This window comes from Caretta caretta, chromosome 25 (assembly GCF_965140235.1).
Source record: "Caretta caretta isolate rCarCar2 chromosome 25, rCarCar1.hap1, whole genome shotgun sequence".
NCBI lineage: Eukaryota > Metazoa > Chordata > Testudines > Cheloniidae > Caretta > Caretta caretta.
The window spans coordinates 20,263,796-20,291,471 of NC_134230.1; the positions used below are offsets into that span (position 1 = coordinate 20,263,796).

Genomic DNA, 27,676 nt, shown 5'->3' on the forward strand with positions numbered 1-27,676 from the left:
AGATTGCCAAACTAAAGTTACAGAAGCCAGCCAGGAGGTGATAAATTACTAATGCAAAATGAAGACACCCACTGCAAATTGTAAAGGAACAAATTTAATATTTAGCCCAAAAAGAAGAATATAGAAATAGTCTCTAAACAAAGACCAGCACTAGACTAATGTCACAGCTCTTATTTCTGCCTTACATCCATATAGTATGTAGCTACAGAACATTTGGGCAACTGTTGGATTAAATTGGCCTTGTTAGAAGTATCTGGTAATGTGAATGACAAACAACTGAAGGTCTTTCTACCATAATTTGTGCAGTTTGATAAATACGCACATGTCGTTAACTGACTTGCCTACTGCAAAATATTTAATGTTGACAATTCTCTTACACAGTATGATAGTAAGTAAAGCAGGCATCTTAAATTAATACTTTTAGAATTTATAAAACGCTCCTTGAGTTTAGAATGTTAACTGGAGGAACTTTAATCCACAGGCAGATTGACCCTTTTATTTTATAGTGACTGAAGAATGACAGTGGAGTTTAATGCTGCAAGAAAGATTCCTTGTTCTTTGCTGCCTATGGCCACTCCAATATAATCAAACTTCAGCAGCTGCAAAGAGTGTGTAAAATACTGTTCTGGTTTGTAAGGTACATGCTTCAATAGGGAAAATCAAAACTATAACACCTGCCATATTTAACAAGCAAATAATTAAAAGTACTGCATAAACAATGTAGACTGAAGACAACATCTGATGGGTTATGTAACAGGTTAGCTAAGCACATTATATTAAACTTTTTAAATGGTCAGTTTGGTCAAGATTAAAATTTCAACCAAGAAAGACAGTAGTAAAACCAAAATCTGGTGTAAGAGGATTTAATTTGTTTTAACAGTTTCTTGGGTAATAAAATCCAGAAAACTACATGCATCCACATTTAACATTGTCTAATTATCAAGCTACAAGAATGATCTTCCAGATGCTTTAATAACAATGCTATTACAATCTTGAGCAGAATTAGTCCTTTCTGAAACAAATCCTCCTCCTAATATCAAAGCTAAATTGTTCAGGGGGAATTTTGTGAGTATTTATATAATAATGCATACACATACATATAGCCCAGAAATCTACAAGGAACAAACAGGCACAGTGACCTATCCCCTCTCTGGCAGGGCTCAGGCACTTTAACATGGCAACATAGGAGTGGGAAAGCTTGCACCCCAATTATCTGTGCTGCATCAGTTGTGGACAGCGATTTTCAGTCTTCAATGTTAAGTTAAAACCTGGCAGAAGCAATACATTCACACTAAAAATAAAAGTTTAGTCTTTTAAAAAGAAAACACTGATATAACTGCTGTTTAACATTTTCTGAAATTGATGCAACTATGTATAGTTATGTGGTTTGCAGCATCCTCAAGTGTAAAAAACCAAGTTCTAACAAATGAAAGTGTAACATTCTGAACTGTTATGATTTCTACCAGAAAGCTTATAATGAACTGGGCAACCGTTTACAAGTGGAAGAGACTGGCAAAGAAAGTAAAGTAGCCTTTCAGGAGAAGCTGAAGAAAATGTAAATTCTTGAAAATTGAAGAAAAAAGAATTTACCTAAATCTAACCTGGATGACAGATATGTAATTTCTTATTCTTTTATCTACCACCCCCTCTAATGACAGCAATCAATTATCAGGAAGTGCCTGAAGTATGATTATTTATTACTACTTAAACATATTCCATCTGCTGAATTTTGTTTTAAACATTTAAAAGCCAATATGGTTAATCAGAAGTTTCATATTTACAAGTTGAGACCTTTAATTTTTAAATTTCTTTTGCAATTAGAAAAATCAAAGCCAAGCAAGTTTTATATGATAGTTGATAGTTTTCTTAATTTGTCTGGACTTCTCAGCTTTGCATCTTGGCTCCATAATTTGAACAAGCATTGACCACGATACTCCACAGAGACCATAGGCATTTATTCTTGATGTCTCTTCTCCCTCAAGTTAATATAGTAGTTTATGCACCTGTATTTTTATCAAAATTTATGCTTACAAATATCACTCCCAATATCTTAAGGTTTGACAGATATTAAATGGGCTGAACCGTGTCAATAAAACCAACTTTTATTTTGAACTTAGAACCTAACCTTTCTTGACTCATCATTACCTTTAATAATTCCTTTGCAAGCCAAGAAATAAGCCTCAAAACTGTCCCGTGTTTTCAGTGTAAAATAAAGGCCCATGGTTATTTACAACTAAAAATGCTTAACAGCCACTTCAGTTGCACCATGACCTCTCTTGTTTTTAAATAATGCTTCCACTGGCTTTAAAGATGGTATTTACACACTTTTAAAATATGGAACTTTTAAGTATGACTAGCAAGGCAGTCCTGGCTTCTCAAAATAACTGCTACTCCTAATATGATCAGCATTTAGCAGAAGTAGTAACATGCTTTAAGAATTAGACATCCATACAACCTGCACTAATAGTCCAAACACTTAGTGTTGAACACAATAACAAAAACAAACAAACAGTATCTCTTCTCCTCAGTTCAAGTTTGCTGATATAATACCCTGGAGACAATGTTCACAGCCTTTACTGCCACAAAGTTTTCTACAAACAAATTCTAGACCTGAAAATTTGTCATCTGTTCTGGTTGGAAAAAGTACTATTGTGTTCGGAGCTGATAATCTGCAAGAGAAAAATAAATTCAGAAGAGTCAGTTAAATTAGTTCATCTTATTTTATTAATACAAAAGAGTAGCAATATCAGAGCAGAAATATTTATGATACACCAATGCCAAATTAAAGCAAAGATTACTCAAATAAAAAGGAGATCTGTATAAAGGACCATCTTAGAACACCACTAGCTGTTTACATGCTCATGCTCAATAACCAATTAAAGGAAATGTTACGTCATTAGAGTTAAACATTCCAGGTAATAAGAATTTCTGTTCACCAAACTGGACCTTCCCAAATGCTTAATAGATTCCAAGACTAAGCATCACCCTGCCAGTCTTTCTTTGTGTGTATTTTCTAATGTATATGCTACAGGGGTTGAATCTCCGCTTTAGGTGCAAAATACTCAACCCAAGCCTAACTATAATGTCACAACAGTGGCACTTTCCTAATAGCAGGGTGAGTGAAGAGAGGAATATATTTATGAATATAATTTGTAGCGATACTGCACATTATTAAAGAATATGAGAAGTCTAGTGGAATCATGCAGGTAAATTATCTGGGAACATCCAACAAAGAGAAAAGTGTGTTAATAGGAAAACTACATGGGCAACTTCAGCGTCTACAATCTATAGCTTTGCTATTTACCTCCATTTTGGGTGATATAGCGAACCCATGGCAAAGCCTGATAGCCACTCTTCTCAATTATCTTTAAGTAGCGGACCTGAAAAGAAAACACATTAAATTACCTTTCTAGTTCAGCCTAGCAACCCTTAATGGAAGATATATTTTAGGCAAAAAGCCTAGAACACCATTATGAACAGTTCAATGTGCAGCAGCGGTCAAAGCAGAGTGAGTAGAATGCTGGGATGTGTTTAAAAAAATATCATGCCAACATGTAAATAACTGGTAACTCACCTGGAATAACGTGCACAGTTCTGATCACCTCATCTCAAAAAGATATAGCAGAAACAGGAGGTATCAAGAGTCAGGGGGACAAAATTAAAAGAATGGAATGTTTCCATATGAGACATTGGAGACAGAATATTCAGGGGGGAGATAAAATGATGAGGGATATGAAAGAGGTATACAAAATATGAAGTGTAAAAAGCACTTTGTGCTACTTCTTAAGAGAAAGGGAGATATTAAACTCAACTAAAAAAATCTGTTGGAAATTTGTAAACAGGAAAAAGCTTTTTTTATGCAATCCATACAAAAGCTAGGTAAGATTAAGAAAAGATTAAACATGCAGAAGGATAATAAAAGCACCCAGTTACATTAGATGGATGTATTTTAAAAAATATAAATTCTCATGGTTCAGTTCATAAAGCTTCAACTGAAATTGTTGGGAAGAAACTTCCGTTTGGTATAGGTTATTCCATAATTATCCATTAGAGGATTTTTTTTCCACATTCCCTGAAGCATGTGGGACTAGCCATTATCAGAAACAATGTATTGTACTAGATGGATCATTAGACTGATCTTGCAATACAATTCCAATAGTCCTAATATGACTTTTACTGTTTTTACAAAAGAAGGCAGAAGTTTTGCACAAAAATCTTAGAATTATGATGAACAAGGATACTAAGTTCTCAATTTACACACAGTTTCTGGAGGTTCAAAATATTTAATGCACCAACAGGACAAATCCTAATCCCATGATTTAACTAAATAAATATTCCATTTTCAGAAGCTCTTGCTTGGTTTGGGGATAATAAAACCCAAAACTGAGCTCTCTCTTTCAGTTGCAGCCTCCTTCAAACATTTTTATCTATTTTGGTTTAGTAGTAGAAAAATGGAGTACACACCCTTAGTCAGGAGGAAGTTAATTGTGATTAGCTTCAAACAACTATTATAAGTTTTTTTAAAACTTGGACTGAAAAGATCATTCATATTGTCTAAACAGATTTGTACTTCTATGTAGTTGAATTTAAAGAGACAAGCCACATTCTGTATCATTATTAAACCATAATATAATCACACCATCACCTTTTGGTTCAATTACACACAAAGAGCATTATCCAGCAGCTAAATGAACAAAAATTCTATTCACAAATTAATTTTTTTAGTCTTATTAACCTGTATTCCCGAAGTGGTGAAATACGGAATTTCAAACTTGACACTGATGGGAGGTTTTCCTTCTTTATCTTCAGCTTCAACACTTGGAAGCCCAAAGTGAGCCCGCATCAGATACTCCTTTCCCCCCTATCCAAAGAGGAAGGCAAACAAATCATTCTACCAGAAAATATCCTTTAAAAACCGAAGTGCTTCTGAGTGGCAAAGGTCTCATACCTGCTCAAAACTATGAAAATGCAGTCATTTAGCCCTTTTCTAAAGGCTAAAGCTGAGCATTAAGTTACTAATTTAGAAAAAAACAGTAACATTTACTGTTCGCTTTTCCAGTTTAAAATGATCACCGTAAGTACTTGTTGCCTCAAGTGCCAACCCTACAATGAGGAGAGAGGGAAAGCAGATGGTACCAATAGTCCTACAGTACAGTAGGACTGAGCCTAGAGTGAATTTTAGTCAAATTCTAGATTCCATGTATAGAAGACTTACTTTTAATAAAACTCACACTACCTTAAAAAGAAAAGGAGCACTTGTGGCACCTTAGCGACTAACAAATTTATTTGAGCATAAGCTTTTGTGAGCTACAGTGAAATGAGCTGTAGCTCAGGAAAGCTTATGCTCACATAAATTGGTTATTCTCTAAGGTGCCACAAGTACTCCTTTTCTTTTTGTGAATACAGACTAACGCGGCTGCTACTCTGAAACTACCTTAACAGGAGCAGCAATGGGGATACCACTACACCAAGACAGCTTACCGGAAATGATTTAATGGACCAGACAATTTCACTGTTCTCTGGAACCCATTTGACACTGCCCACAGTGGTTTTAAATTTTGGTGAGTCTGCATCATTTGGAACTGGGATGTGAATCTCCACATTGTTGGCAGTTGACCTCCGCTTGAATTGACTCTTTGCCTAGAGAAAGTAAGCAATGCACTTTTTTTTTTGTAATTTTTCCCATCTCCCCACAAATGCCACAATTTGCAGGTTTTAAAAAAATCTTATTTGATCAGGTTCAGAGAGCTGGGAACTGTAAAACATCCTTCTCTGTCAGGAGTCTTATGAAAGATCCATGCACAAAAGTGTAATGCGGAGATCAGAACTAGATTAACTGTCAAATGGAAGTATACAAAAGATGAAAATAATCCATTATGATCCTATTAATACATTTAGCATGTCTATAAGACTTTATATTTTTAAAGTGCTTTTACCAACACTAATGTTAAGACTTTTTTTTAATTAAAAAAACTTGCACTACCTGTCAGTAAATCATACTGCCTTACAGGCAGAACACACCCTCTGCACTAGCTGATTATGTTTTGAATTGAGTAAAAACAGATCAATATTTATGAAAGGAGCTGTGATGTTACACCCCATATTCTTCATAGAAATATGGTTATGATATGAATATGGCATAACAGATATACTTTATGCAAGATGGCTCGTGTAACATATCATTGGAAAGGTTATGATTTACTGAATGTGAATATCCAATTTGTATGCATGTATCATTTCTGTATCTGAAGTTAGGAATATTGACTATGTAACAATTACAACTGTGTGTACACTTGGGGAAATGCGCACCAGACAGTAAGCAATCATCCTGAATGAGCCATTTAAGGAGGACAATAGAACTCTGAAGATACTAATCTCCCACCTTCCTAAAGAATGTCCTGGGATGCTGCATTGACACTACAAGGTCAGATGATAACGTCACCTGATGCAAAATATCACCTTGGACACTGCTAGTACTTTTCCTCTGTAGGGGGATGGGGATCAAACAAAGGTTTCCTGCCTTAGGATAGGTCCATCAATGGCTATTAGTCAGGATAGGCAGGGATGGGGTCTCTAGCCTCTGTTTGCCAGAAGCTGGGAATGAGCGACAGGGGATGGATCACTTGATGATTACCTATTCTGTTCATTCCCTCTGGGGCACCTGGCACTGTCCACTGTCAGAAGACAGGATACTGGGCTAGATGGACCTTTGGTCTGACCCAGGAGGGCCATTCTTATGTTCTAGGTAAATCCTTTTTAAGTCTGGGGAGGGGGTTAAGCTGGACTCTCCTCCATTGCCTACCCAAGAAGAAAGACTGCTGAAAGTACCTGAAAGGAAAAAAGAACTAACCTGAGGGGAAAGGCAGGGGTGAGTCCAGACTGAGATGGGGGTCCAGTCTGTAAAAGAAATAACTGGAACTCTAAGCTACAAAAACTCTGCAACTTGCCTAAAACAACATTATGGGTGAGAAATTACTTCTTGAAACCAGTTTCTTTAAGATCTTAAGCTTAGGATGAGTGTTTTGTTTTATTTGCTCAGTAATCTGCTTCGTTCTGTTTGCTATCACTTAAAATCTGCCTTTTATAGTGAATGAATTTGTTTTGTTTATTATTAAACCCAGTTTGTGCAATTTCTAACGGGGGGTTGGGGGGCACGAAGTTGTGCATATCTCTCTTAACGTTGAGGAAGAGGGCAAACTTTTATGAGCTTGCGCTGTGCAAATCTTTCTACACAGTGCAAGACAGTTATTTTGGGTTTATTCACAAAGGGGGAGTGCACATGAGTGCTGGGTGAATCCTCTCACACAGAGCTGACTTCAATCTGTGTCTGCAGCTGGGTGTAACCCTACTTGTTTCTGTACACTGCAAGAGGCTGGAGAGCCTAATTCAGCAAAACAGTGAGAGGAAATGCAGGCTGGTGGAGCAGGAGGGGCTCAGTGAAGCCTCAGTACATAAGGTGGCATCCCAGAAAGGGGATCTAACCCGTCACAGGAGCAGCTTTCCAGAAATCAAATGTACACTTTATATAACAAAATGTTTAAAGTAGGATCGTTTACATGGTTCGCCTTGTAGAAGGAGACTGAAATTAAGCGTAAGCATTTTGGTATCTCTGACCTTGATCATATACTCTATGCGGCTGTGGGAATGTTTCTCAATCACAGACTCAATCCAGATGAGTGGTTTTACCTGTTGGAGAACAAACAACTATACATCTTATTTTGACCTTGTCAGGAAAATGATACGTTTCCATACAGAGCAAAAAAAAAAAAAAATGAAGAAGAGAAGCCTATAGTGCTCTTTAAGACAAGAGAGTTAGATCAGATTCCAAAGATACTGGTCAGGAAAACATTTAATATGCAAATACATAATACGCAAAAATAATGATCAGGTGAGACCTGAGCGTTAGTCAAGAAGTCCTTAAAATATTCCATATATATAATTTGACAAGTATTTATAGATTATGAAAAAGTAGATAATTTCAATTACATGAGTATCTAATGGTTTTAATTTAACCCTATTCTCTGAGAGAAATTAACCCCCAAACCAGAAAACCATTCTCACTCTAACCCAACAAATTTAATAACTCAGGGCATTTGAGTTATTAAACAATGCTAGCCCTAAAAACTGTGAGATGATAACTCTGAATTTAAAGTATTTGTTTAAATTCAGTACTCCAATAATAAAAAGTCAGAAGTCCCACAGGCTTTTGAAAAGAAAAGGAGTACTTGTGGCACCTTAGAGACTAACAAATTTTTAAGGTGTTCTGGGTCTGCTGTTTTTTGCCAGAGTTTTACAGAGTATGGGTCCTCAATATATAGAAACATGGCGGATGTTCTTGGGTACTGACTGATAAAGTAGGTTTTCCAGTCTCCCACATCATAGGTATGCCCAGCATAAGACGACAGGCAGGCCCTTTACAATGTTTTTGCTCCAAATGCAAATGCACAATGGGTCAATGCACAAATGGGTCAATGCACAAATGTCACTATAGGCTTTAAAACCAATGAAATTCTCTCTTCTTCTCCTGCTCATTCTTCCTCACTGTATGTTACCAGCTTCTTCAGGTAGTTGTAGCAAAAAAAGATCTTACTGCCTTGGTCTTCCCCTTTCTATATTAGTTCTTATAATGCACTCATCACTATTGTATCCAAGCACCTTCCAGTAGTGTGTTAAGTAATGTGACTACACATCAGTCATGTATTGTTTACTCTCTCATCCTTCTCCCAGTAGGTAACTCAGTGACTAGACTTATGTAGTAATTGCTTCTCCTTTTCCCAGTGCCTTGAAGTAGCATATATAGCCTACTCTGAGGTAAGCATGGAACATCCCTATTAACAGCTAGCTCAATAATATCTAAAACTCATACTTTTTTTAAAGAAATATTAATTTTTCAGTGAAAGTGGAAAGGACTTTTACAGTTTTACTTGCAATTTAAAATGTTTTCATACACAAATTTGTTTTAGTCTAGAACAAAACATGTAGCCAGACTTACATGGGTATTAAGACGATATGACATGAGTTCAAACTCTCCATCAGGTGGGATGAAAGAAATTGTCCTGTCGTTTTCAAAGCGAGAGAGACGAACACACTGGTGAAACTTTACATCTTCTAGTTCTACTGATTTGCTTTTGCCACCTATCAGGAAAACATAAACCCCAATTTGTGTAGCACATGAAAAGCCTACCTCTCAGGCCATCACAGCAGATTATAATGCAACTGAGCAATCAGCTGCTCATACTCCCTACATTAGTTCTATTCTACTTCTAAGCTATTTCTAACTTCATTACAGTAACTTCAGGAATATAGGAATCTTAGTGAAAAGAGATTGGGAGTAGGCCATTGAAGTGGACTAATTTAAATGACATATTCTGCTCTTTTTGCTCAGTACAGTCATCGAAAATCTGGAATTGGAGCTCTGGTTTTAAGAGGAAGAAAAGCATTACACGTCCCAAAGAATTTAAGGAAGAGGTATTTCCCCCTGACATTTCACAAGTGCACAACGGAAGATGATGTTGCCATTCGTTCACAACCAATGCAACTATCCTGACACAGACAGACAGTACTATATTTGAATTCCTCCTCAACTCCCCTCCCACTACCTCCTCTCTTGTTCAAAGGCTGTGAATACACACCTCAATCTGCCAATGCCCACATTTAAGACTCTAACAAAGATCAAAAATGAGAAATACTAAAAAGTATTCATGCGCAAACTTAAGATGCAGGATTAATTCCTTTAGTGTGAATAGCTCCTGCTATAAAATTATTCTTTAAATTTAATTGTAAATAATTTTTAACTATCAGAGGGGACACCAAATTTGCATGTAATGTAGGTAACTTTGGGGCTAAAACAAGAGATGGTTCCTTAAAATGAAATTCACAGAGATATGAACCTGCATGATGGAAATCATCATCTTATACGTATCCATTAAGGCTAGAAATGGAGGATTTCTTAATTGAACAAAGACCAGGTCTTCATGGCAAATAGCAAATGAATGTGTTAGACTTCCTGCCCCCCTAAGGAGTGTCTCCCATCTGATAAAACATTAAATGAGTTGCTAACACTAAAATTACTCTTATACAGTGATACAACCTCCCCAACTAGGAAATTATAAGACCCACCGTCCTAGAATAACTCCTGTTATCTGAACTGACGTGCTGCATTGCCCCAAAGACAAAGAAACCAGGGAATACCTTTGTATGTTTTTAGAAATGCTGTATACATACTCACGTCCTGTATTATCAAAGAGTACTTTATCATTTAAACCGAGGCGAAGCTCTGGCATTCCTGAGAGAAAGACCCTCATTTTAATGGATCCAACTATCTCACTGCGCAATACATTTCCGTTGGCACTAACCTAAGAGCAAAGGAAGGTGGAGTCATTCTCCTCAGCTATTGAAACTGAATCTCTAACTAGCTTCATGCAATGATTTTACAATTATCTGTTTTCACAAGATTAGGAACCCAAAATAAATCACATTGAAAACTTAACCATAATCCTGGGAAACATATTTTTCATTAAAATTTGTACATTTGGACTGAAAGATCTTGTGTGTTGGTGCAGAATGTATATTGTCAAGTATCAAAAGGGGTAGCCGTGTTACTCTGGATCTGTAAAAGCAGCAAAGAGTCCTGTAGCACCTTATAGACTAACAGACATATTGGAGCATAAGCTTTCGTGGGTGAATACCCACTTCGTCGCATCGAAGGATATTCACCCACGAAAGCTTATGCTCCAATATGTCTATTAGTTTATAAGGTGCCACAGGACTCTTTGCCAATGTATATTGTGTTGAGGATGACATGTAGAGTTTTGTTTGTTAATAAAAAATAGGTAATAAGACTGTTGTTGTTAGGATACATCTTGAATAGGGCTGTCAAGCGATTAAAAAAACGAATCACGATTAATCGCACTTTTAAACAATAACAGAATACCATTTATTTAAATATTTTTGGATGTATTCTACATTTTCAAATATTGATTTCAATTACAACACAAAATACGAAGTGTACAGTGCTCACTTTATATTTATTTTTGATTACAAGTATTTGCACTGTAAAAAAAAAGATAGTATTTTTCAGTTCACCTAATGCAAGTACTGTAGGGCAATCTCTTTATCATGAAAGTTGAACTTCCAAAGTAGAATTATGTAAAAAAAACTGCATTCAAAAATAAAACTTAAAATTTTATAGCCTGCAAGTCCACTCAGTCCTACTTCTTATTCAGCCAATTGCTCAGACAAACAAGTTTGTTTAAATTTGCAGGAGATAATGTTGTCCACTTCTTGTTTACAATGTCACCTGAAAGTGAGAACAGACATTCTCATGGCACTGTTGTAGCCGGCGTCGCAAGATATTTATGCGCCAGATGCGCTAAAGATTCATATGTTCCTTCATGTTTCAAACAATTCCAGGGGACATGCGTCCATGTTGATGACAGGTTCTGCTCAACAACAGTCCAAAGCAGTGCAGACCAACGCACGTTCATTTTCATTATCTGAGTCAGATGCCGGCAGCAGAAGGTTGATTTTCTTTTTTGGTGGCTTAGGTTCTGTAGTTTCTGCATTGGAATGTTGCTCTTTTGAGACTTCTGAAAGCATGTGCCACACCTCGTTCCTCTCAGATTTTGGAAGGTACTTCAGATTCTTAAACTTTGGGATGAGTGCTGTAGCTATTTTTAGAAATCTCACATTGGTACCATTTTTGCGTTTTGTCAAATCTGCAGTGAAAGTTTTCTTAAAATGAACAACATGTGCTGTTTCATTATCCGAAACTGCTATAACATGAAATATATGGTAGAATGCAGGTAAAACGGAGCTGGGGACATACAATTCTCCCCCAAGGAGTTCAGTCACAAATTTAATTAACACATTTTTTTTTTTTTTAAACAAGCATCATCAGCATGGAAGCATGTCCTCTGGAATGGTGGCCGAAGCACGAAGGGGCATACGAATGTTTAGCATATCTGGCACAAATACCTTGCAATGACGGCTACAAAAGTGCCATGCAAATGCCTGTTCTCATTTTCTGGTGACATTGTAATTAAGGACGCAGCGGCATTATCTCCTGTACAAGTAAACAAACTTGTTTGTCTGAGTGATTGGCTGAACAAAAAGTAGGACTGAATGGACTTGTAGGCTCTGAAGTTTTACATTGTTTTGTTTTTGAGTGCAGTTATGTAATAAAAAAATCTACATTTGTAAGTTGCACTTTCAGGACAAAAATTGCACTACAGTACTTGTATGAGGAACTGAAAAATACTATTTCTTTTGTTTATCATTTTTACAGTGCAAATATTTATAATAAAAAATATACACTTTGATTTCAATTACAACACAGAATATATATGAAAATGTAGAAAAACATCCAAAATATTTAATAAATTTCAATTGCTATTTTATTGTTTAACAGTGCGATTAAAACTGCAATTAATCACGATTAAAAAATTAATAGCCATTTTTTTTTGCGTTAATTGCAAGTTAACTGCGATTAATCAACAGCCCTAATTTTGAAGTTACAGCATTTAAGTTCATCAACCTTACAAGGAAGACACCAATTGAGAAATTGTTTCTTTAAGTGTTTGCTAGATCTATGAAAGTAGGTGTGGTAGACATGGCTTTGGAGTGGAGGCCGGAGCCCAGAGCAGATCCGGAGCAGTGGAGCTGCAGGTTTTTGCCTGGAGCTGGAGTGGAGCTGGAGCACAGCTCCAAAGCCCTGGTGGTAGATCCAGTAACCACTTCACAACACACCAAGAAATCTGTTATCTTCACCCAGGCACTCAGATACCGCAGAATATCTAAAGAAAGAGTCCAGGATATACACCTTAATACACCCAAAACTGCATTCACCAACAAGGACACTCCACCAGAGAAGTAGATCACATCATGGAACGGGCCTGCCAAATACCCTGAGAGAATCTGCTTCAATACAGCAGTAAAACCCCCTTTGACTCCAAGCCCTATTTGTCACCTACCATCCCACACTGGAAGCTATATGCGGTATCATGAAACAATACAACCAATACTCGATGGGGACCCCCACCCTGAAACAGACTTCCTAAACCCTCTCTTCTGGCCTTCAAACAACCCTAGGGTGACCATATTTCCCTATGCTGAATATGGGACACGCCATAAAATTACTCGTATTTAAGCAAGTGCAGCAGCAATCAATCAGAACTATGCAGTACAAACGTTCAAATTAACATCAAGTTGACTAAGCCTTTGTTAAAAATAAATATTGCATAGTTGGATTATATTTATTTGCCTTCTTATCTTTAAGGCTTTAGTGTTCACATGGGGAGAGGTGTCTCACACACACACACACACACACACACACACCCCACCCCCCCACCTCTTTCTCACCCAGGGCAGGTGACGGACTGACCTGACCCTCCCTGCTTGGTGCTCTCTGCCCTCCAGGCCTGGCTGAGAATCAATCCTGAAGCACTTGCATGAGAGGAAAGTGATCAGGAACAGCCAGCATGGATTCACCAAGGGAAGGTCATGCCTGACTAATCTAATCGCCTTCTATGATGAGATTACTGGTTCTGTGGATGAAGGGAAAGCAGTGGATGTATTGTTTCTTGACTTTAGCAAAGCTTTTGACACGGTCTCCCACAGTATTCTTGTCAGCAAGTTAAGGAAGTATGGGCTGGATGAATGCACTACAAGGTGGGTAGAAAGCTGGCTAGATTGTCGGGCTCAACGGGTAGTGATCAATGGCTCCATGTCTGGTTGGCAGCCGGTATCAAGTGGAGTGCCCCAAGGGTCGGTCCTGGGGCCGGTTTTGTTCAATATCTTCATAAATGATCTGGAGGATGGTGTGGATTGCACTCTCAGCAAATTTGCGGATGATACTAAACTGGGAGGAGTGGTAGATACGCTGGAGGGGAGGGATAGGATACAGAAGGACCTAGACAAATTGGAGGATTGGGCCAAAAGAAATCTGATGAGGTTCAATAAGGATAAGTGCAGGGTCCTGCACTTAGGACGGAAGAACCCAATGCACAGCTACAGACTAGGGACCGAATGGCTAGGCAGCAGTTCTGCGGAAAAGGACCTAGGGGTGACAGTGGACGAGAAGCTGGATATGAGTCAGCAGTGTGCCCTTGTTGCCAAGAAGGCCAATGGCATTTTGGGATGTATAAGTAGGGGCATAGCGAGCAGATCGAGGGACGTGATCGTTCCCCTCTATTCGACATTGGTGAGGCCTCATCTGGAGTACTGTGTCCAGTTTTGGGCCCCACACTTCAAGAAGGATGTGGATAAATTGGAGAGAGTCCAGCGAAGGGCAACAAAAATGATTAGGGGTCTGGAACACATGAGTTATGAGGAGAGGCTGAGGGAGCTGGGATTGTTTAGCCTGCAGAAGAGAAGAATGAGGGGGGATTTGATAGCTGTTTTCAACTACCTGAAAGGGGGTTCCAAAGAGGATGGCTCTAGACTGTTCTCAATGGTATCAGATGACAGAACGAGGAGTAATGGTCTCAAGCTGCAGTGGGGGAGGTTTAGATTGGATATTAGGAAAAACTTTTTCACTATGAGGGTGGTGAAACACTGGAATGCGTTACCTAGGGAGGTGGTAGAATCTCCTTCCTTAGAGGTTTTTAAGGTCAGGCTTGACAAAGCCCTGGCTGGGATGATTTAACTGGGAATTGGTCCTGCTTTGAGCAGGGGGTTGGACTAGATGACCTTCTGGGGTCCCTTCCAACCCTTATATTCTATGATTCTATGATTCTATGAGCCCTCAGGATGGGCCCACCTCACCTGGTACCTGGCGCCGCATCTTCCCAAGGTAACACATGGAGTGTGTGTGTGGGGAATGCAGGGTCACATGCCCCAACCCCAGATTTCTGCCAGGGTTCACAGCAGAATGTGGCTAGCAGCAGTCTTTTGGCACTGTGCAAGAAGGAAGGGACGGGAGCTGCTTCCAGATGCAGGGGAGGAGGGGGTGGAGGGAGGGATGATATGGCTCGTGTCTCTGAGGAGCTCATCTCTTCCCTCCTCCGCCCCCCTACCCACTCCCTTATGGCTGGAAGCAACTTGTCCCTTCCTGCCCTCACAGTGTTGAAAGGCAGCTAACACCTCCAGGCCACTGCTGGCCATGGACATAACCCAGTGGCTTCCCATCCCCCAGCCACAGCACGGGTAGGAAGGGGTTAAGCCCTAAGGATGCACTGTGCACCAGGGCCCAGGGAACCTGACTGCAGGGGCTTCAGCAAACAGAGCCAGAGAGGTGGTTCAGCAGGGGAGGGTGCCTAGGGGACGGAGCAGCCCTGGGAGCAAGACCCAGTGGGCAGAGAGAAGTGAAGAGGCCCCTAAGGGTGGGGGAGGCTGCTGCGGAGCCTGCAGGGTCAGGGCACAAACAGGCTGGAAATCACTCTCTCCTCTGCTGCCACCACTCCAGAGATTAGCTGACGGGCGGAAAGGCTGCCCTGTGCGGCTTTGGCACATACAGGAATCAGTTCCTCCTGGCTAGTGCCCTGGGCTGGAGGGTCTTGCGTTTTCCCGGGGCACCGGCACAACCAGAGGCAGTGGGGGAAGGAAGGAGCCTGTTGGCCAGGCTGTTGGTGAACTGAACGCTCCCACCAGGGGCTGGCTCTCTGCACAGCGCTGGGAGCGGGACGTGTCCCGCACGGGGGGAAATGGAAGAGAGAGTCAGGGGAAAGAGGGTGAAGGGGCAAAGCAGGAAGAGGGCAGCGAGAGTGGGAGCATGTAAAGGGCCGATGGCTGGGCAGCAGAGGCAACATGTAACTGGCCGCTGCCTGCCCACACTCACCAGCCACTGCAGCGCGCAGTCAGTGCCGGTCGGAAACGGGACAGGGCCCTACTGGCTGAGAGCTGGCACACAGCAGGGACTGCGCTGATGGACCAGCAGGAGGAACAGCTAGCCTTGCACACTGCAGCTTTACCCCGCCATCAGCCTTGCACACCCACCCCCATCGCTGGCCACTGGACCCCTCCCACTCACTGCTGGTGGGCAGGCGGCTGGCGAGCTGGGATCTGGCCAGCAGCAGGAACCGCCAGTATTGATTTGGGGGGAGGGGGGAGAGGGAGAACAGAAGAGACAGAAAACAGAAAATACAGGACAATTTGCCCATTTTTAAGAAAAATTAAGGACACCTGCAGGAGTGCTTAAATACGGGGATGTCCCTTTAAAAAAGGGATGTCAGGTCACCCTAAACAACTCCCTAACCTCTCCTAGATCATTGTCAGAGGCAAGCTCCCCACAGAACAGGGCACACCTACTCAAAGTGGCACCAGACCCTGCCAGAAGAACAGATGCAAAACCTGTAGATCATTGTAGCAGTGGAGATACAGCAAAACCCCTTACAATACACCTTTCAAGATCCATGGATCCTACACATGCCTAGCACCATATGAGATCTGCCTCATCCACTGCGCTAAACATTCCAACAAAAACTATCTGGGTGAACCAGACAATCATTACGCTCTCAAATGCACTCCCACAGTAAAATGATGAGACAAAAACACCCTATCACTTGTGGGTGTACACTTTTCACAAAGTGATTACTCTATATCTGACTTATCAGTCCTCCTCCTGAAAGGAAACATGCACAACACTTTCAAAAGACAAGCTGTGACACTCAAGAGTACCTTTCCCAGACCTGAAGAAACACTTATGTAGCTCAAAAGCTTGTCTCTCTCACCAACAGAAGTTGGTCCAATAAAAGATATTACCTCAACCCCGCCTTGTCACTCTAATATCATGGGACCAACAGGGCTACAACAACACTGCATACATCCTTGGGAGTCATTCCATGGGAATAGCATAGAGTTTATTTCATTCAGAGTGTGAGGATTAGGCAGGAATATAAGGAGTCCCTTTGTTTTTCAAGTTTAGCATGGAAAAGAAGCTCCCTGAAAGTTGAAAAAAAATCTATTAAGCAGCATAATATAAATGCAGTTATATGAGTATTACTTATAACAGCTTAAGTCACTACCATTATCGATCACTCAATCCGGTGACATTTAAATTGTTTCAAATGTAATACTATAATTTGATAGACTAATTAAGACTACTCATATACACTGACTTCGGCTTTCATTTTGTGTTTGCATATTTACAGATTATTACAATTCTCATTAAAAAAGAAAGATAAAATTCAGGTAAAATATAAACCCACCAAGAGGTTAACAGATTCTATAACGTCCAGAAACACTTCATTTTTCCTATACTTTATCCCTTCTGACCTCCAGGAAACAGCATTGGTAACAGTGGCAGGTGGGCGTGGAGCTCCAGTTTCCAGTTTGTGGCCTTCTTGAGTGATGTACCTTCAGAACCACATATGTTTTTTAAAAATATGAAAGTTACATTTTGTAGCCTTAGCAATTTGTTTGGTGTCACAGGTATTATTATGTCAGCAGCAAAGAAAGGAAGTCTGACAATTCAAGTCCTAGAAAATATTAACTAATCTTTTCTTGCCAGGTCAAGTCAGATCATGTGTTTATTTACCTGATAGGAAACTGTATCAGTCCATCAACAAAGACAGGAAAAGGTTAACAGATTTTTGACAGAAGTGTCCTATTAATTTTTTTTCAGGCTGATAAAAGAAAGGAAAATCTACAAATTGACCCCCACATTGTATAACCTTAATTCATACAAGTTAACATCTTTATGCTCATAAATATTCCCAAAGCATCTGTCACCTGGTATCTAAGAGCCAGTACACTGATACTTACTCTTGCAAAATTTTACTGTCAGTGGTTTGAGGATAGCCAAAATCCATGAGCTCATCAAGCAATTCATAAATTATAACAAAGTTATCTCGAATGCTCTCTTCTTCCAACTCCTTGAAATATTCTGAAAATACCTGAAATGTAAACGTTAGAAAACAACACTCAAGTCTCAAATTAAAGAAAATTTAGTTCACATTACTTCTAACCCTCCATTTCTGAAACTACAAGAGTTTTGGTGAGCTACTGTAGAGAATTAAAGTAATTTGCTGAGCCTTAAAATCCAAGTTTCCTGACTTTCAAGTGTCATTTTTTTTCACACTACAAATTAGAACACAACCATAATTGGCCAAGCTTGAAAAGGCCTTATACTCAATTCAATAGGATTTCTGTGTGTAACAATAACTTTTGACCACCACATCTAATCAATTCCAAAATTTCAGGGAATGTTCTCGGTACCAATGGTCAGAACCCTATTGATTTTTCCCCATTGTGGAAAAATTGGAAAGAGTCCAATGGAGGGCAACAAAAATGATTAGGGGACTGGAACACATGACTTATGAGGAGAGGCTGAGGGAACTGGGGATGTTCAGTCTGAGGAAGAGAAGAATGAGGGGGGATTTGATAGCTGCTTTCAACTACCTGAAAGGGGGTTCCAAAGAGGATGGCTCTAGACTGTTCTCAGTGGTAGCAGATGACAGAACAAGGAGTAATGGTCTCAAGTTGCAGTGGGGGAGATTTAGGTTGGATATTAGGAAAAACTTTTTCACTAGGAGGGTGGTGAAACACTGGAATGCGTTACCTAGGGAGGTGGTGGAATCTCCTTCCTTAGAAGTTTTTAAGGTCAGGCTTGACAAAGCCCTGGCTGGGATGATTTAGTTGGTGTTTGTCCTGCTTTGAGCAGGGGGTTGGACTAGATGACCTCCCGAGATCCCTTCCAACCCTGATATTCTATGATTCTATGATTTCAGGGCAAATCAGAAAACCAAAAAGGGAAAATGGAGGGCAAATACAGCCTCATCAGCTCTTTAGCACCCCTGCAATTGCCTGTAGTTCAAAGATTTCCTTGGTGGCACCATTAACACCTTCACACACAAAGGTACTCCTATTCATCTCTGTTTATATTCCCAGTAGAGAAACAAGGTGGGTGAGGTTTTTTTACTGGACCAACTATGGATGTAAATATCGTTTAAAAAGTTAACTGTTTAAACGATTAAAGTTAAACTGGGGCCACTCTGGCCGAGTAGCGCGGGGCCGCTGGGACCACTCTGGCCAGGGGTTTAACAGTTAAGGTGGGTTAACTGGTAAGACTAATGCTTATTGGTTAACCAGTGAACATTTTACATCCCTAGGATCAACTTCCATTGGTAAGAAGAGCTCTGTTTAATATCAAAGCTTCTCTCACCAGCAGAAATTTGTCCAATAAAAGATACTACCTCACCCACCTGGTCTCTAATATCCTGGGACCAACACAGCTACAAAACTGTATACGCCCAGTAGTTTAACATGCTGAATGGCTTCTCTCTCGCTCTCAAAAAAAAAAAAAAAGTGGCGTGAGAAGGAGAATAGGAGGCATGAGGGGAATGAGGAGAGTGCACACAGCCACTGGAATGTGGAGAGAAAATAGGGGGCGACCCTGGTATGGGGAGGGGCGAATGTAGCACACAGAACCCTCAGTATGGGGGGAGGAGATTGAGGGACCTTGCATGGTATGAAGACAGGGAAGGATAAAGGCAGGCTTATAAAGCCCTTGGATGTGGGGAGGTGGTAATGAGTGTTCACACAGAGCCCCCTGCTATGGAGGAGAGAGGGGGATCCTACTATGGGGAGGGAGCATAGACCCCCTGCAACGGAGGAAAATGAGGGATATTAAAATGCATGGAGGGAGGAATGGGGCACAAAGAACACCTAGTGTCTGTGTGTATGGGGAGGAGGGGAGGAGAGATTGGAGGATCCTGGTATGGGGTGGAAAGGAGGACTAGGGGTGCACAGAGCCCCTGGCATGGTGGGGGAATGGGGCACACAGAGCCCAGGCCATAGAGGGGAATGGGGGAAAATGGGAATGGGGGTGCACACAGAGCTGATGGTGGTGGTGCGGGGAGCACAGAGAGCGAGAGAAGGGGATCACATGGAGACCCTGGAAGGGAAGAGACTGGCTGGAATTGCAGGGAGCCCCTGAAAAAGAGGAGGATGGGAGGGTGGCACCCAGAGATCTTGTGAGGGGAATGGAGGATTGCAAGGAGCCCTTGGTGCATGCAATATATTCAACCTACAAAAGCTATGAAGTGTGTGACTGACACACACACACACCCACCCACCCCTCCCCTAGTACTATTTTAACAATTTTTTGTGTGGGGATATAACAGTTATTGAAATAAACACTGGGCTTAGCCTCAAAACCTATGCTCTGGAAATTTAAACCAACTCAGTCTCAGCTTCTCTTCTTTCAAGCAGTTCCTTACATTTATGCATATCTGAAATCTTTGGCTAAAACACATTGCCGCAGCTCAGAGCAGACTGGGCCCCAAATGCGTATTTTTAAAACCTGCCCACCAAGCAGTAGTGCTTTCCTCCAATGTCATTTAATAGCAGCCCCCCCCCCCTTTTTTAAAACTAGCTGGAGCTTCATACACATTAGGGTTGTGGCCCCTGAAAATTAAAACAAACTACAGTGTATGTGGAATATGACTGCCTATAAATATTCCTTCCAGGAAGGATACCTGTCACCCTGGTTAAGGGAAAAAAAACAAAACCCAATAACCACAGTTTGTAATGTACCACACAGCATCCATTAAGCACATCCAAGCCCTGTCTTATCCTAGAAGAGTAGTCCCTTCCAGAAGTCACACAGTAAGAAAGTCACTAAAGAAAAGGAAACTGTTTTCTTCCCAAATATATACTTCAGAACAGTGGCTCTCAACCTTTCCAGACAACTGTACCCCTTTCAGGAGTCTGATTTGTCTTGCGTACCCTCAAGTTTCACCTAACTTAAAAACTACTTGCTTACAAAATCAGACATAAAAAAAAAAGTGTCACAGCACACTATTACTGAAAAATGGCTTACTTTCTCATTTTTACCATATAATTATATACTGACTTTGCTAGTGCTTTTCATTACCTTGTTGTAAAACTAGGCAAATATCTAGATGCGTTTATGTACTCCCTGGAAGAGTACTGTGTACCCCTGTTTCAAAACCAATGCTTTGGAGAATAGCTTGCTGAAAAGCTATCTTCCTTGCCTGTCAACCAGAGCACAACACCCAGATCTTTGAATCTCTCCACTGGCTTTTATCTGCATACTGCATTGAGTTTAAAATTCTCATCCCCAATCTCATGGCCTTACACACAGCTACCTACAGAAAACACTTCAGACATTGTCTTGTCTGCTGAACTTTGGCTCCCTCCACTCTAAAATACAAGGCCTATGTGTTTCTTTTTTCTTTTCCTGACTCTGTGCTGCCACTTAACTGCAGCATAGGCTCCCTAGTCCAGCTCCTCAAGTCACCATATTACTCAAAGACTTCCTAAAATTTGTTTCTTCCAAAATGCCCACAAAGCACACAAAAATTTAGTGAAGTGGCCTCTCCTCTGACTTTCACATTGTATCTCATTTTCTGTCTCTCTCTTATATTGTAACATTCTGTCAGTATCCTTGTCCTGTACAGCACAAAATAAATATAAGTAGCTAACATGGAAAGATCTTAACATAACCACATATAAACTAGATATACCATTTCTGCACATAACCACATATAAACTAGATATGCCATTTCTGCACAGCACTATAAAATTAAAAGATTTCTACCTCTGTATAAAAGATATGTTCAGTTATCTGAACAAAGATTACTTGACCGATTTAATACTCACCTGAACCACCTTGTAAAGAAATGAAAACACCAGAGACACACAAGCATTCTTCTTAGAAGTAGCAACAACTGAAAAAGTATGTTCAGGAACCAGTGTTTAAAGTTACCATATAAAAAAAATTTACAATTAAATACATTTTTAAAACCCTTTTACTAAGTTATTACAGCTGGCCCAAACATTAAGGAAGCAGCAATAATATTCTTCTTTCCAGAGTCATTAGATACTGAGAATCCTTGGGTTTGTTTTGTCATTTCTGAATGTTTAACTACTGGGAGGCGAAGAACAAAAATAAAGATTCAGGAAATGCTTATATTAAATTGACACTTAAACACTCTCATAACATTATTAGCACAGGATCTTACATGAAAAGAATAACTCCTTTTATATAATTTTTTTTTGCATATTTGTAAATCTCAATCAGTAAAATCATACTCGTGAGCTTATGTTACTTATTGCCCTATATGTTTTCATGTCAGTTCCATTCTAGGGATGTAAAAGTTCAATGGGTTAACTGATAACGATTAAATTCAGCTGGAGTCCTGGTGGCCAACCCGCCAGGACCCCAGCCTTGCCGGGACGCCAGCCGGATGGGGGGGTGGGATCCCCGACAGGCACAGGGCTGGCTGCAGGGGGCCCCCATGTAAGACATGGGGGTGCTACAGCACCCCCCCACACCGCTAGTTTCCCGGTTAAAGGTTTAACCGTGTAACTGATAGAATTTTAATCAGTTACATGGTTACTGTTTTTACATGTTATTTACATCCCTATTCCATTGAAGCCCAAATTCTGAAAATCCACCAACGTGCTCATCAGTTTCACTATATTAACAGGTTTACGCTTTAAAGCAGTCACCAACCGGTCGATCACGATCGACTGGTCAATCCTAGAGGATCTCCCGTCGTCGCAATCTCCAGTGGTGTAGTGGGGCTGCTGCTAAGGCAGGCTCCCTGCCTGACCCTACCCCACGCTGCTCCTGAAAATGGCCAGTGTGGCCCCACAGGCAGGGGTCTCCCTCTGCATGCTGCTCCTGCCTGCAAGCACCGCCCCTGCAGCTCCCATTGGCCAGGAATGGGGAGCTGTGGCCATAGGGAGTTGCGGGAGCAGTGCCTGCAGAGAGGGACTGCACATGGAGCCACGTTTCCCCCCCCCCACTCCCTCAGGGGCCACAAGGGTGCGTTGGCCCCTTCCGGGAGTGGCATGGGGCCGGGGTAGGCAGGGAACCTGTCTTAGCGGCAGCCACCAACCAGGAGCTGCTAGAGGTAAGTGTTGCCCAGCAGGAAGCTGCACACCAACCACCAGCCCTGAGTCCCCTCCCGGAGCCAGCACCCCATACCCCCTCCTGCACGCCAAACCCCAGCCCTGACCCCCCCTCTGCACCCCAACACTCTGCCCCAGCCCGGAGCCTTCCCCCCCACCCCCAGGCTCAGCCCAGAGCCCCCTCCTACACTACAAACCCACTCCAGCCCAGAGTCCGCACCCCCTCACATACCTCAAACCCCTACCCCAGCCCGGTAAAAGTGAGTGAGGGTTGGGGACAGCAAGCGACCGCTGGGGGGGGGTGTTGGGGGGAATGGAGTGAGCGGGGTGGGGCTTTGGGGAAGGGGCAGGGTAGATCCTGGATTGCCCTTAAATTCAAAAAGTGATTTTGGGCATAAAAAGGTTGGAGACCACTGCTTTAAAGGATACGATATAAGTTGTTGTGTTTAATCCACATAAAACGAACTCCTCCATGAGCTAGAATGGGAGAAAGCATTCCCTCTTCTTCCTTTTCCATAAGAATTGGCATGAAATGCTCCACCTCAGACATATCCACATCTCCACGGTAATTCCGGCAGATGAGGACCTGCAATATACGTGCAACAGAAATCTGAATAGGTTTTAAAAACAAATGCCGAAGTTACCATTTGAAAACAACACATATGATCCTTGGGAAGTACTTCATTAAAAGATACAAGACAAATGACCAGGGAAGAGTATAAAAATATTGCTCAGGCATGCAGGAGTGAAATCAGGAAGGCCAAATCACATTTGGAGTTCCAGCTAGCAAGAGATGTTAAGAGTAACAAGAAGGGTTTCTTCAGGTATGTTAGCAACAAGAAGAAAGTCAAGGAAAGTGTGGGCCCCTTACTGAAAGAGGGAGGCAACCTAGTGACAGAGGATGTGGAAAAAGCTAATGTACTCAATGCTTTTTTTGCTTCTGTCTTCATGAACAAGGTCAGCTCCCAGACTACTGCACTGGGCAGCACAGCATGGGGAGGAGGTGACCAGCCCTCTGTAGAGAAAGAAGTGGTTCGGGACTATTTAGAAAAGCTGGAGGAGCACAAGTCCATGGGGCCGGATGCGCTGCATCCGAGAGCGCTAAAGGAGTTGGCGGATGTAATGGCCAATGGCTCTGCAATTATCTTTGAAAACTCATGGCGATCAGGGGAGGTCCCGGACGACTGGAAAAAGGCTAATGTAGTGCCCATCTTTAAAAAAGGGAAGGAGGAGGATCTGGGGAACTACAGGCCAGTCAGCCTCACCTCAGTTCCTGGAAAAATCATGGAGCAGGTCCTCAAGGAATCAATTCTGAAGCACTTAGAGGAGAGGCAAGTGATCAGGAACAGCCAGCATGGATTCACCAAGGGCAAGCGTGCCTGACTAATCTAATTGCCTTCTATGACAAGATAACTGGCTCTGTGGATGAGGGGAAAGCAGTGGACATGTTATTCCTTGACTTTAGCAAAGCTTTTGACATAGCTTTTGACCTAGACAAATTGGAAGATTGGGCCAAAAGAAATCTGATGAGGTTCAATAAGGATAAGTGCAGGGTCCTGCACTTAGGACGGAAGAATCCCATGCACCGCTACAGACTAGGGACCGAATGGCTAGGCAGCAGTTCTGCAGAAAAGGACCTAGGGGTGACAGTGGACGAGAAACTGGATATGAGTCAATAGTGTGCCCTTGTTGCCAAGAAGGCCAATGGCATTTTGGGATGTATAAGTAGGGGCATAGCGAGCAGATCAAGGGATGTGATCGTTCCCCTCTATTCCACATTGGTGAGGCCTCATCTGGAGTACTGTGTCCAGTTTTGGGCCCCACATTACAAGAAGGTTGTGGATAAACTGGAGAGAGTCCAGCTAAGGGCAACAAAAATGATAAGGGGACTGGAACACATGACTTATGAGGAGAGGCTGAGGGAACTGGGATTGTTTAGTCTGCAGAAGAGAAGAATGAGAGGGGATTTGATAGCTGCTTTCAACTACCTAGGAGGTGGTTCCACAGAGGATAGTTCTAGACTATTCTCAGTGGTAGAAGAGGACAGGACAACGAGTAATGGTCTCAAGTTGCAGTGGGGGAGGTTTAGGTTGGATATTAGGAAAAACTTCTTCACTAGGAGGGTGGTGAAACACTGGAATGCATTACCTAGGGAGGTGGTAGAATCTCCTTCCTTAGAAGTTTTTAAGGTCAGTCTTGACAAAGCCCTGGCTGGGATGATTTAATTGGGGATTGGTCCTGCTTTGAGCAGGGGGTTGGACTAGATGACCTCCTGAGGTCCCTTCCAACTCTGATATTCTATGATTCTATGGTCTCCCACAGTATTCTTGCCAGCAAGTTAAAGTAGTATGAGCTGGATGAATGGACTATATGGTGGAGAGAAAGCTGGCTAGATCGTCGGGCTCAACGCGTAGTGATCAATGGCTCCAAGTCTAATTGGCAGCCGGTATCAAGGGGAGTGCTCCAAGGGTCGGTCCTGGGACCGGTTTTGTTCAATATCTTCATTAATGATCCGGAGGATGGCGTGGATTGCACCCTCAGCAAGTTTGCAGATGACACTAAACTGGGAGGAGTGGTAGATACGCTGGAGGGTAGGGATAGGGTCCAGAATGACCTAGACAAATTGAAGGATTGGGCCAAAAGAAATCTGGTGAGGTTCAACAAGGACAAGTGCAGAGTCCTGCACTTAGGACAGAAGAATCCCATGCACCGCTACAGACTAGGGACCGAATGGCTAGGCAGCAGTTCTGCAGAAAAGGACCTAGGGGTGACAGTGGACGAGAAACTGGATATGAGTCAATAGTGTGCCCTTGTTGCCAAGAAGGCTAATGGCATTTTGGGATGTATAAGTAGGGGCATTGCCAGCAGATCGAGGAACGTGATCGTTCCCCTCTATTCGACATTGGTGAGGCCTCATCTGGAGTACTGTGTCCAGTTTTGGGCCCCACACTACAAGAAGGGATGTGAAAAAATTGGAAAACGTCTAGCGGAGGGCAACAAAAATGATTAGGGGACTGGAACGCATGACTTATGAGGAGAGGCTGAGGGAACTGGGATTGTTTAGTCTGCAGAAGAGAAGAATGAAAGGGGATTTGATAACTGCTTTCAACTACCTGAAAGGGGGTTCCAAAGAGGATGGATCTAGACTGTTCTCAGTGGAAGCAGATGACAGAACGAGGAGTAATGGTCTCAAGTTGTAGGTTTAGGTATGATGTTAGGAAAATCTTTTTCACTAGGAGGGTGATGAAGCACTGGAATGGGTTACCTAGGGAGGTGATGGAATCTCCTTCCTTTGAGGTTTTTAAGGTCAGGCTTTACAAAGCTCTGGCTGGGATGATTTAATTGGGGATCGGTCAGGGGGTTGGACTCGATGACCTCCTGAGGTCCCTTCCAACCCTGATATTCTATGAAATTTCAACATAAAGTAGATTTTTACTTACAGTTTAGCAGTTCAGTACTTTACACTTATGCAGTGGAATCCCAAAGAGCTTAACTAACTGAATTACAAACTGTACGTGGGACCCTTTCATTCACAACTCAAATACAGCTTTTAGAATCACAACAGCTGTTAAATAGCACATACCAACATTAGAGACAGAAAATACATCGCTTATAATACAAAATCACAGAATGAATTTGGATATGCAGAATGTAGTTACCCCAAAATGGAATATGGTCAAGAAACCAGAGTTAGCATCACTAACATTTGTTAAAGTATCTTGGTATCTTTAGTTGCCATAAGCAATTGATATCTTCATTTCCCTTACCCAAAAATCAGACCCTTCAGCAGCTCAGTGCCCCCTTAACATGCATGAGCTTTCATTCATCAAAGGCTAGGAGAAAAGGGTCCAGAAGGGGAGAGTGGAGGAGGAAGAGAGCACTCTACTAAAATCAGCATTTCCTGCAACATTGCAGCTGGAAGGTCACTGGTCACCAATCCAAGCACTGACAAGGTCTAGTCCAAATAAAACTTCCAGTGTAAGCCAAGGCAGCATTATCGGCAGGCTGTAACCACAACGTGAGGACCCACGGCAGGCTAGAGGAAATGGGAGGAGAGAGAGAATCCCCATCCTAGGGGCCCAGAACAGAGGGGGGCTCACAGAGCAAGCTAGAGAGAGAACATGGGGGACTGTTACCCTAAGACAGCTCTGAGGTGAGGAAACAGGGCAGGCTAGGGAGAAGTTAGAGAGCTCCCCTCCCGCTCCGGAGCCGTTCGGCCCCTCTACGCCCATGTTCCCTCAGCCTATGAGGAAGCTTAGCCCATTCACAGACCAGGGCCTCTTCACAGGCTCAGGCCGGGCTCCACGGGGCCCACCCGCCCCAGACGTCTCTCTCGGGAGGGGTTACCCCCAGGCCCCGTCCCTCCAACGCCTCACCTTGCCCTTTAGGTCCAGCACGTACACGGCACTGGCAGACATCGCGCCCCCAGGTGCTCGGCGCCTCCCGGCACGGCGCCCCCAGCTCGCGCGCCAGATCTCACTTCCGGCCGGAAAAGGCGCTGCTTCCGCTTCCGCTCTCACTCCGCACCACCGGCGGAGGAAGCAGCAAAGCTCGGGGCCGGCTCGCAGTCGCTGCGTGGGCGGAAGGATATGGCCGCGCGGAGGTCCGTCAGCGAAATGGCCGCGAGATGAAGCTGAGCGTAGAGCGGGACTCTAGAGGCACTTCTCTGAGACCCTCTAATGGAAACATTCCGGGCAGCTGCGGCGGTTGAGGGATCAGACCTATCCGCGCCCGTCTGGCCCTCGCTTTCCTCTCGAGTCTGTCGCTCCGGTGACCCGCGGGGCGAGGAACGTGAGTGCGGGTGGAAGGAGCATAGCGGCGCATCAGCCGGCGTGGGACCAGAGAGAGCTGGCAGGAG

At 42.4% G+C, this 27,676-nt stretch overlaps 1 protein-coding gene across 3 annotated transcripts; it reads right to left on the reverse strand.

Moving 5' to 3' along the window:
* Window positions 1-847: 847 nt before the first annotated feature.
* On the reverse strand, window positions 848-27,348 carry AP1M1 (adaptor related protein complex 1 subunit mu 1). 3 transcript variants are annotated; one of them, XM_048830718.2, is made up of 12 exons: window positions 27,195-27,348; window positions 23,248-23,404; window positions 21,562-21,629; window positions 17,701-17,831; window positions 17,145-17,292; window positions 10,229-10,355; window positions 8,993-9,135; window positions 7,615-7,686; window positions 5,482-5,640; window positions 4,736-4,861; window positions 3,305-3,380; window positions 848-2,669 (listed from the first exon to the last, which is right to left on the reverse strand). In XM_048830718.2, exons 1-12 carry the CDS (start codon window positions 27,234-27,236, stop codon window positions 2,647-2,649), a joined length of 1,272 nt encoding a protein of 423 aa, XP_048686675.2. In that variant the 5' UTR covers window positions 27,237-27,348; the 3' UTR covers window positions 848-2,646. The 3 variants fall into 3 exon arrangements, with proteins under 3 accessions (XP_048686675.2, XP_074979404.1, XP_074979405.1); XM_075123303.1 differs by having other exon boundaries at window positions 23,248-23,428; window positions 27,195-27,321; XM_075123304.1 differs by lacking the exon at window positions 7,615-7,686 and having other exon boundaries at window positions 23,248-23,428; window positions 27,195-27,322.
* Between the last annotated feature and the right edge of the window lie 328 nt (window positions 27,349-27,676).

Excerpts from the sequence above, each read along its gene's own strand:
- AP1M1 (XM_075123303.1), bottom strand. The coding sequence starts at position 27,236 with ATGTCTGCCAGTGCCGTGTACGTGCTGGACCTAAAGGGCAAG. Across the intron at positions 7,687-8,992 it reads CATATCGTCTTAATACCCAT|GTAAAACCACTCATCTGGAT; the intron begins GTAAGTCTGGCT and ends GTTCTCCAACAG. Across the intron at positions 5,641-7,614 it reads GCATAGAGTATATGATCAAG|GCAAAGAGTCAATTCAAGCG; the intron begins GTCAGAGATACC and ends TACTTTCTCTAG.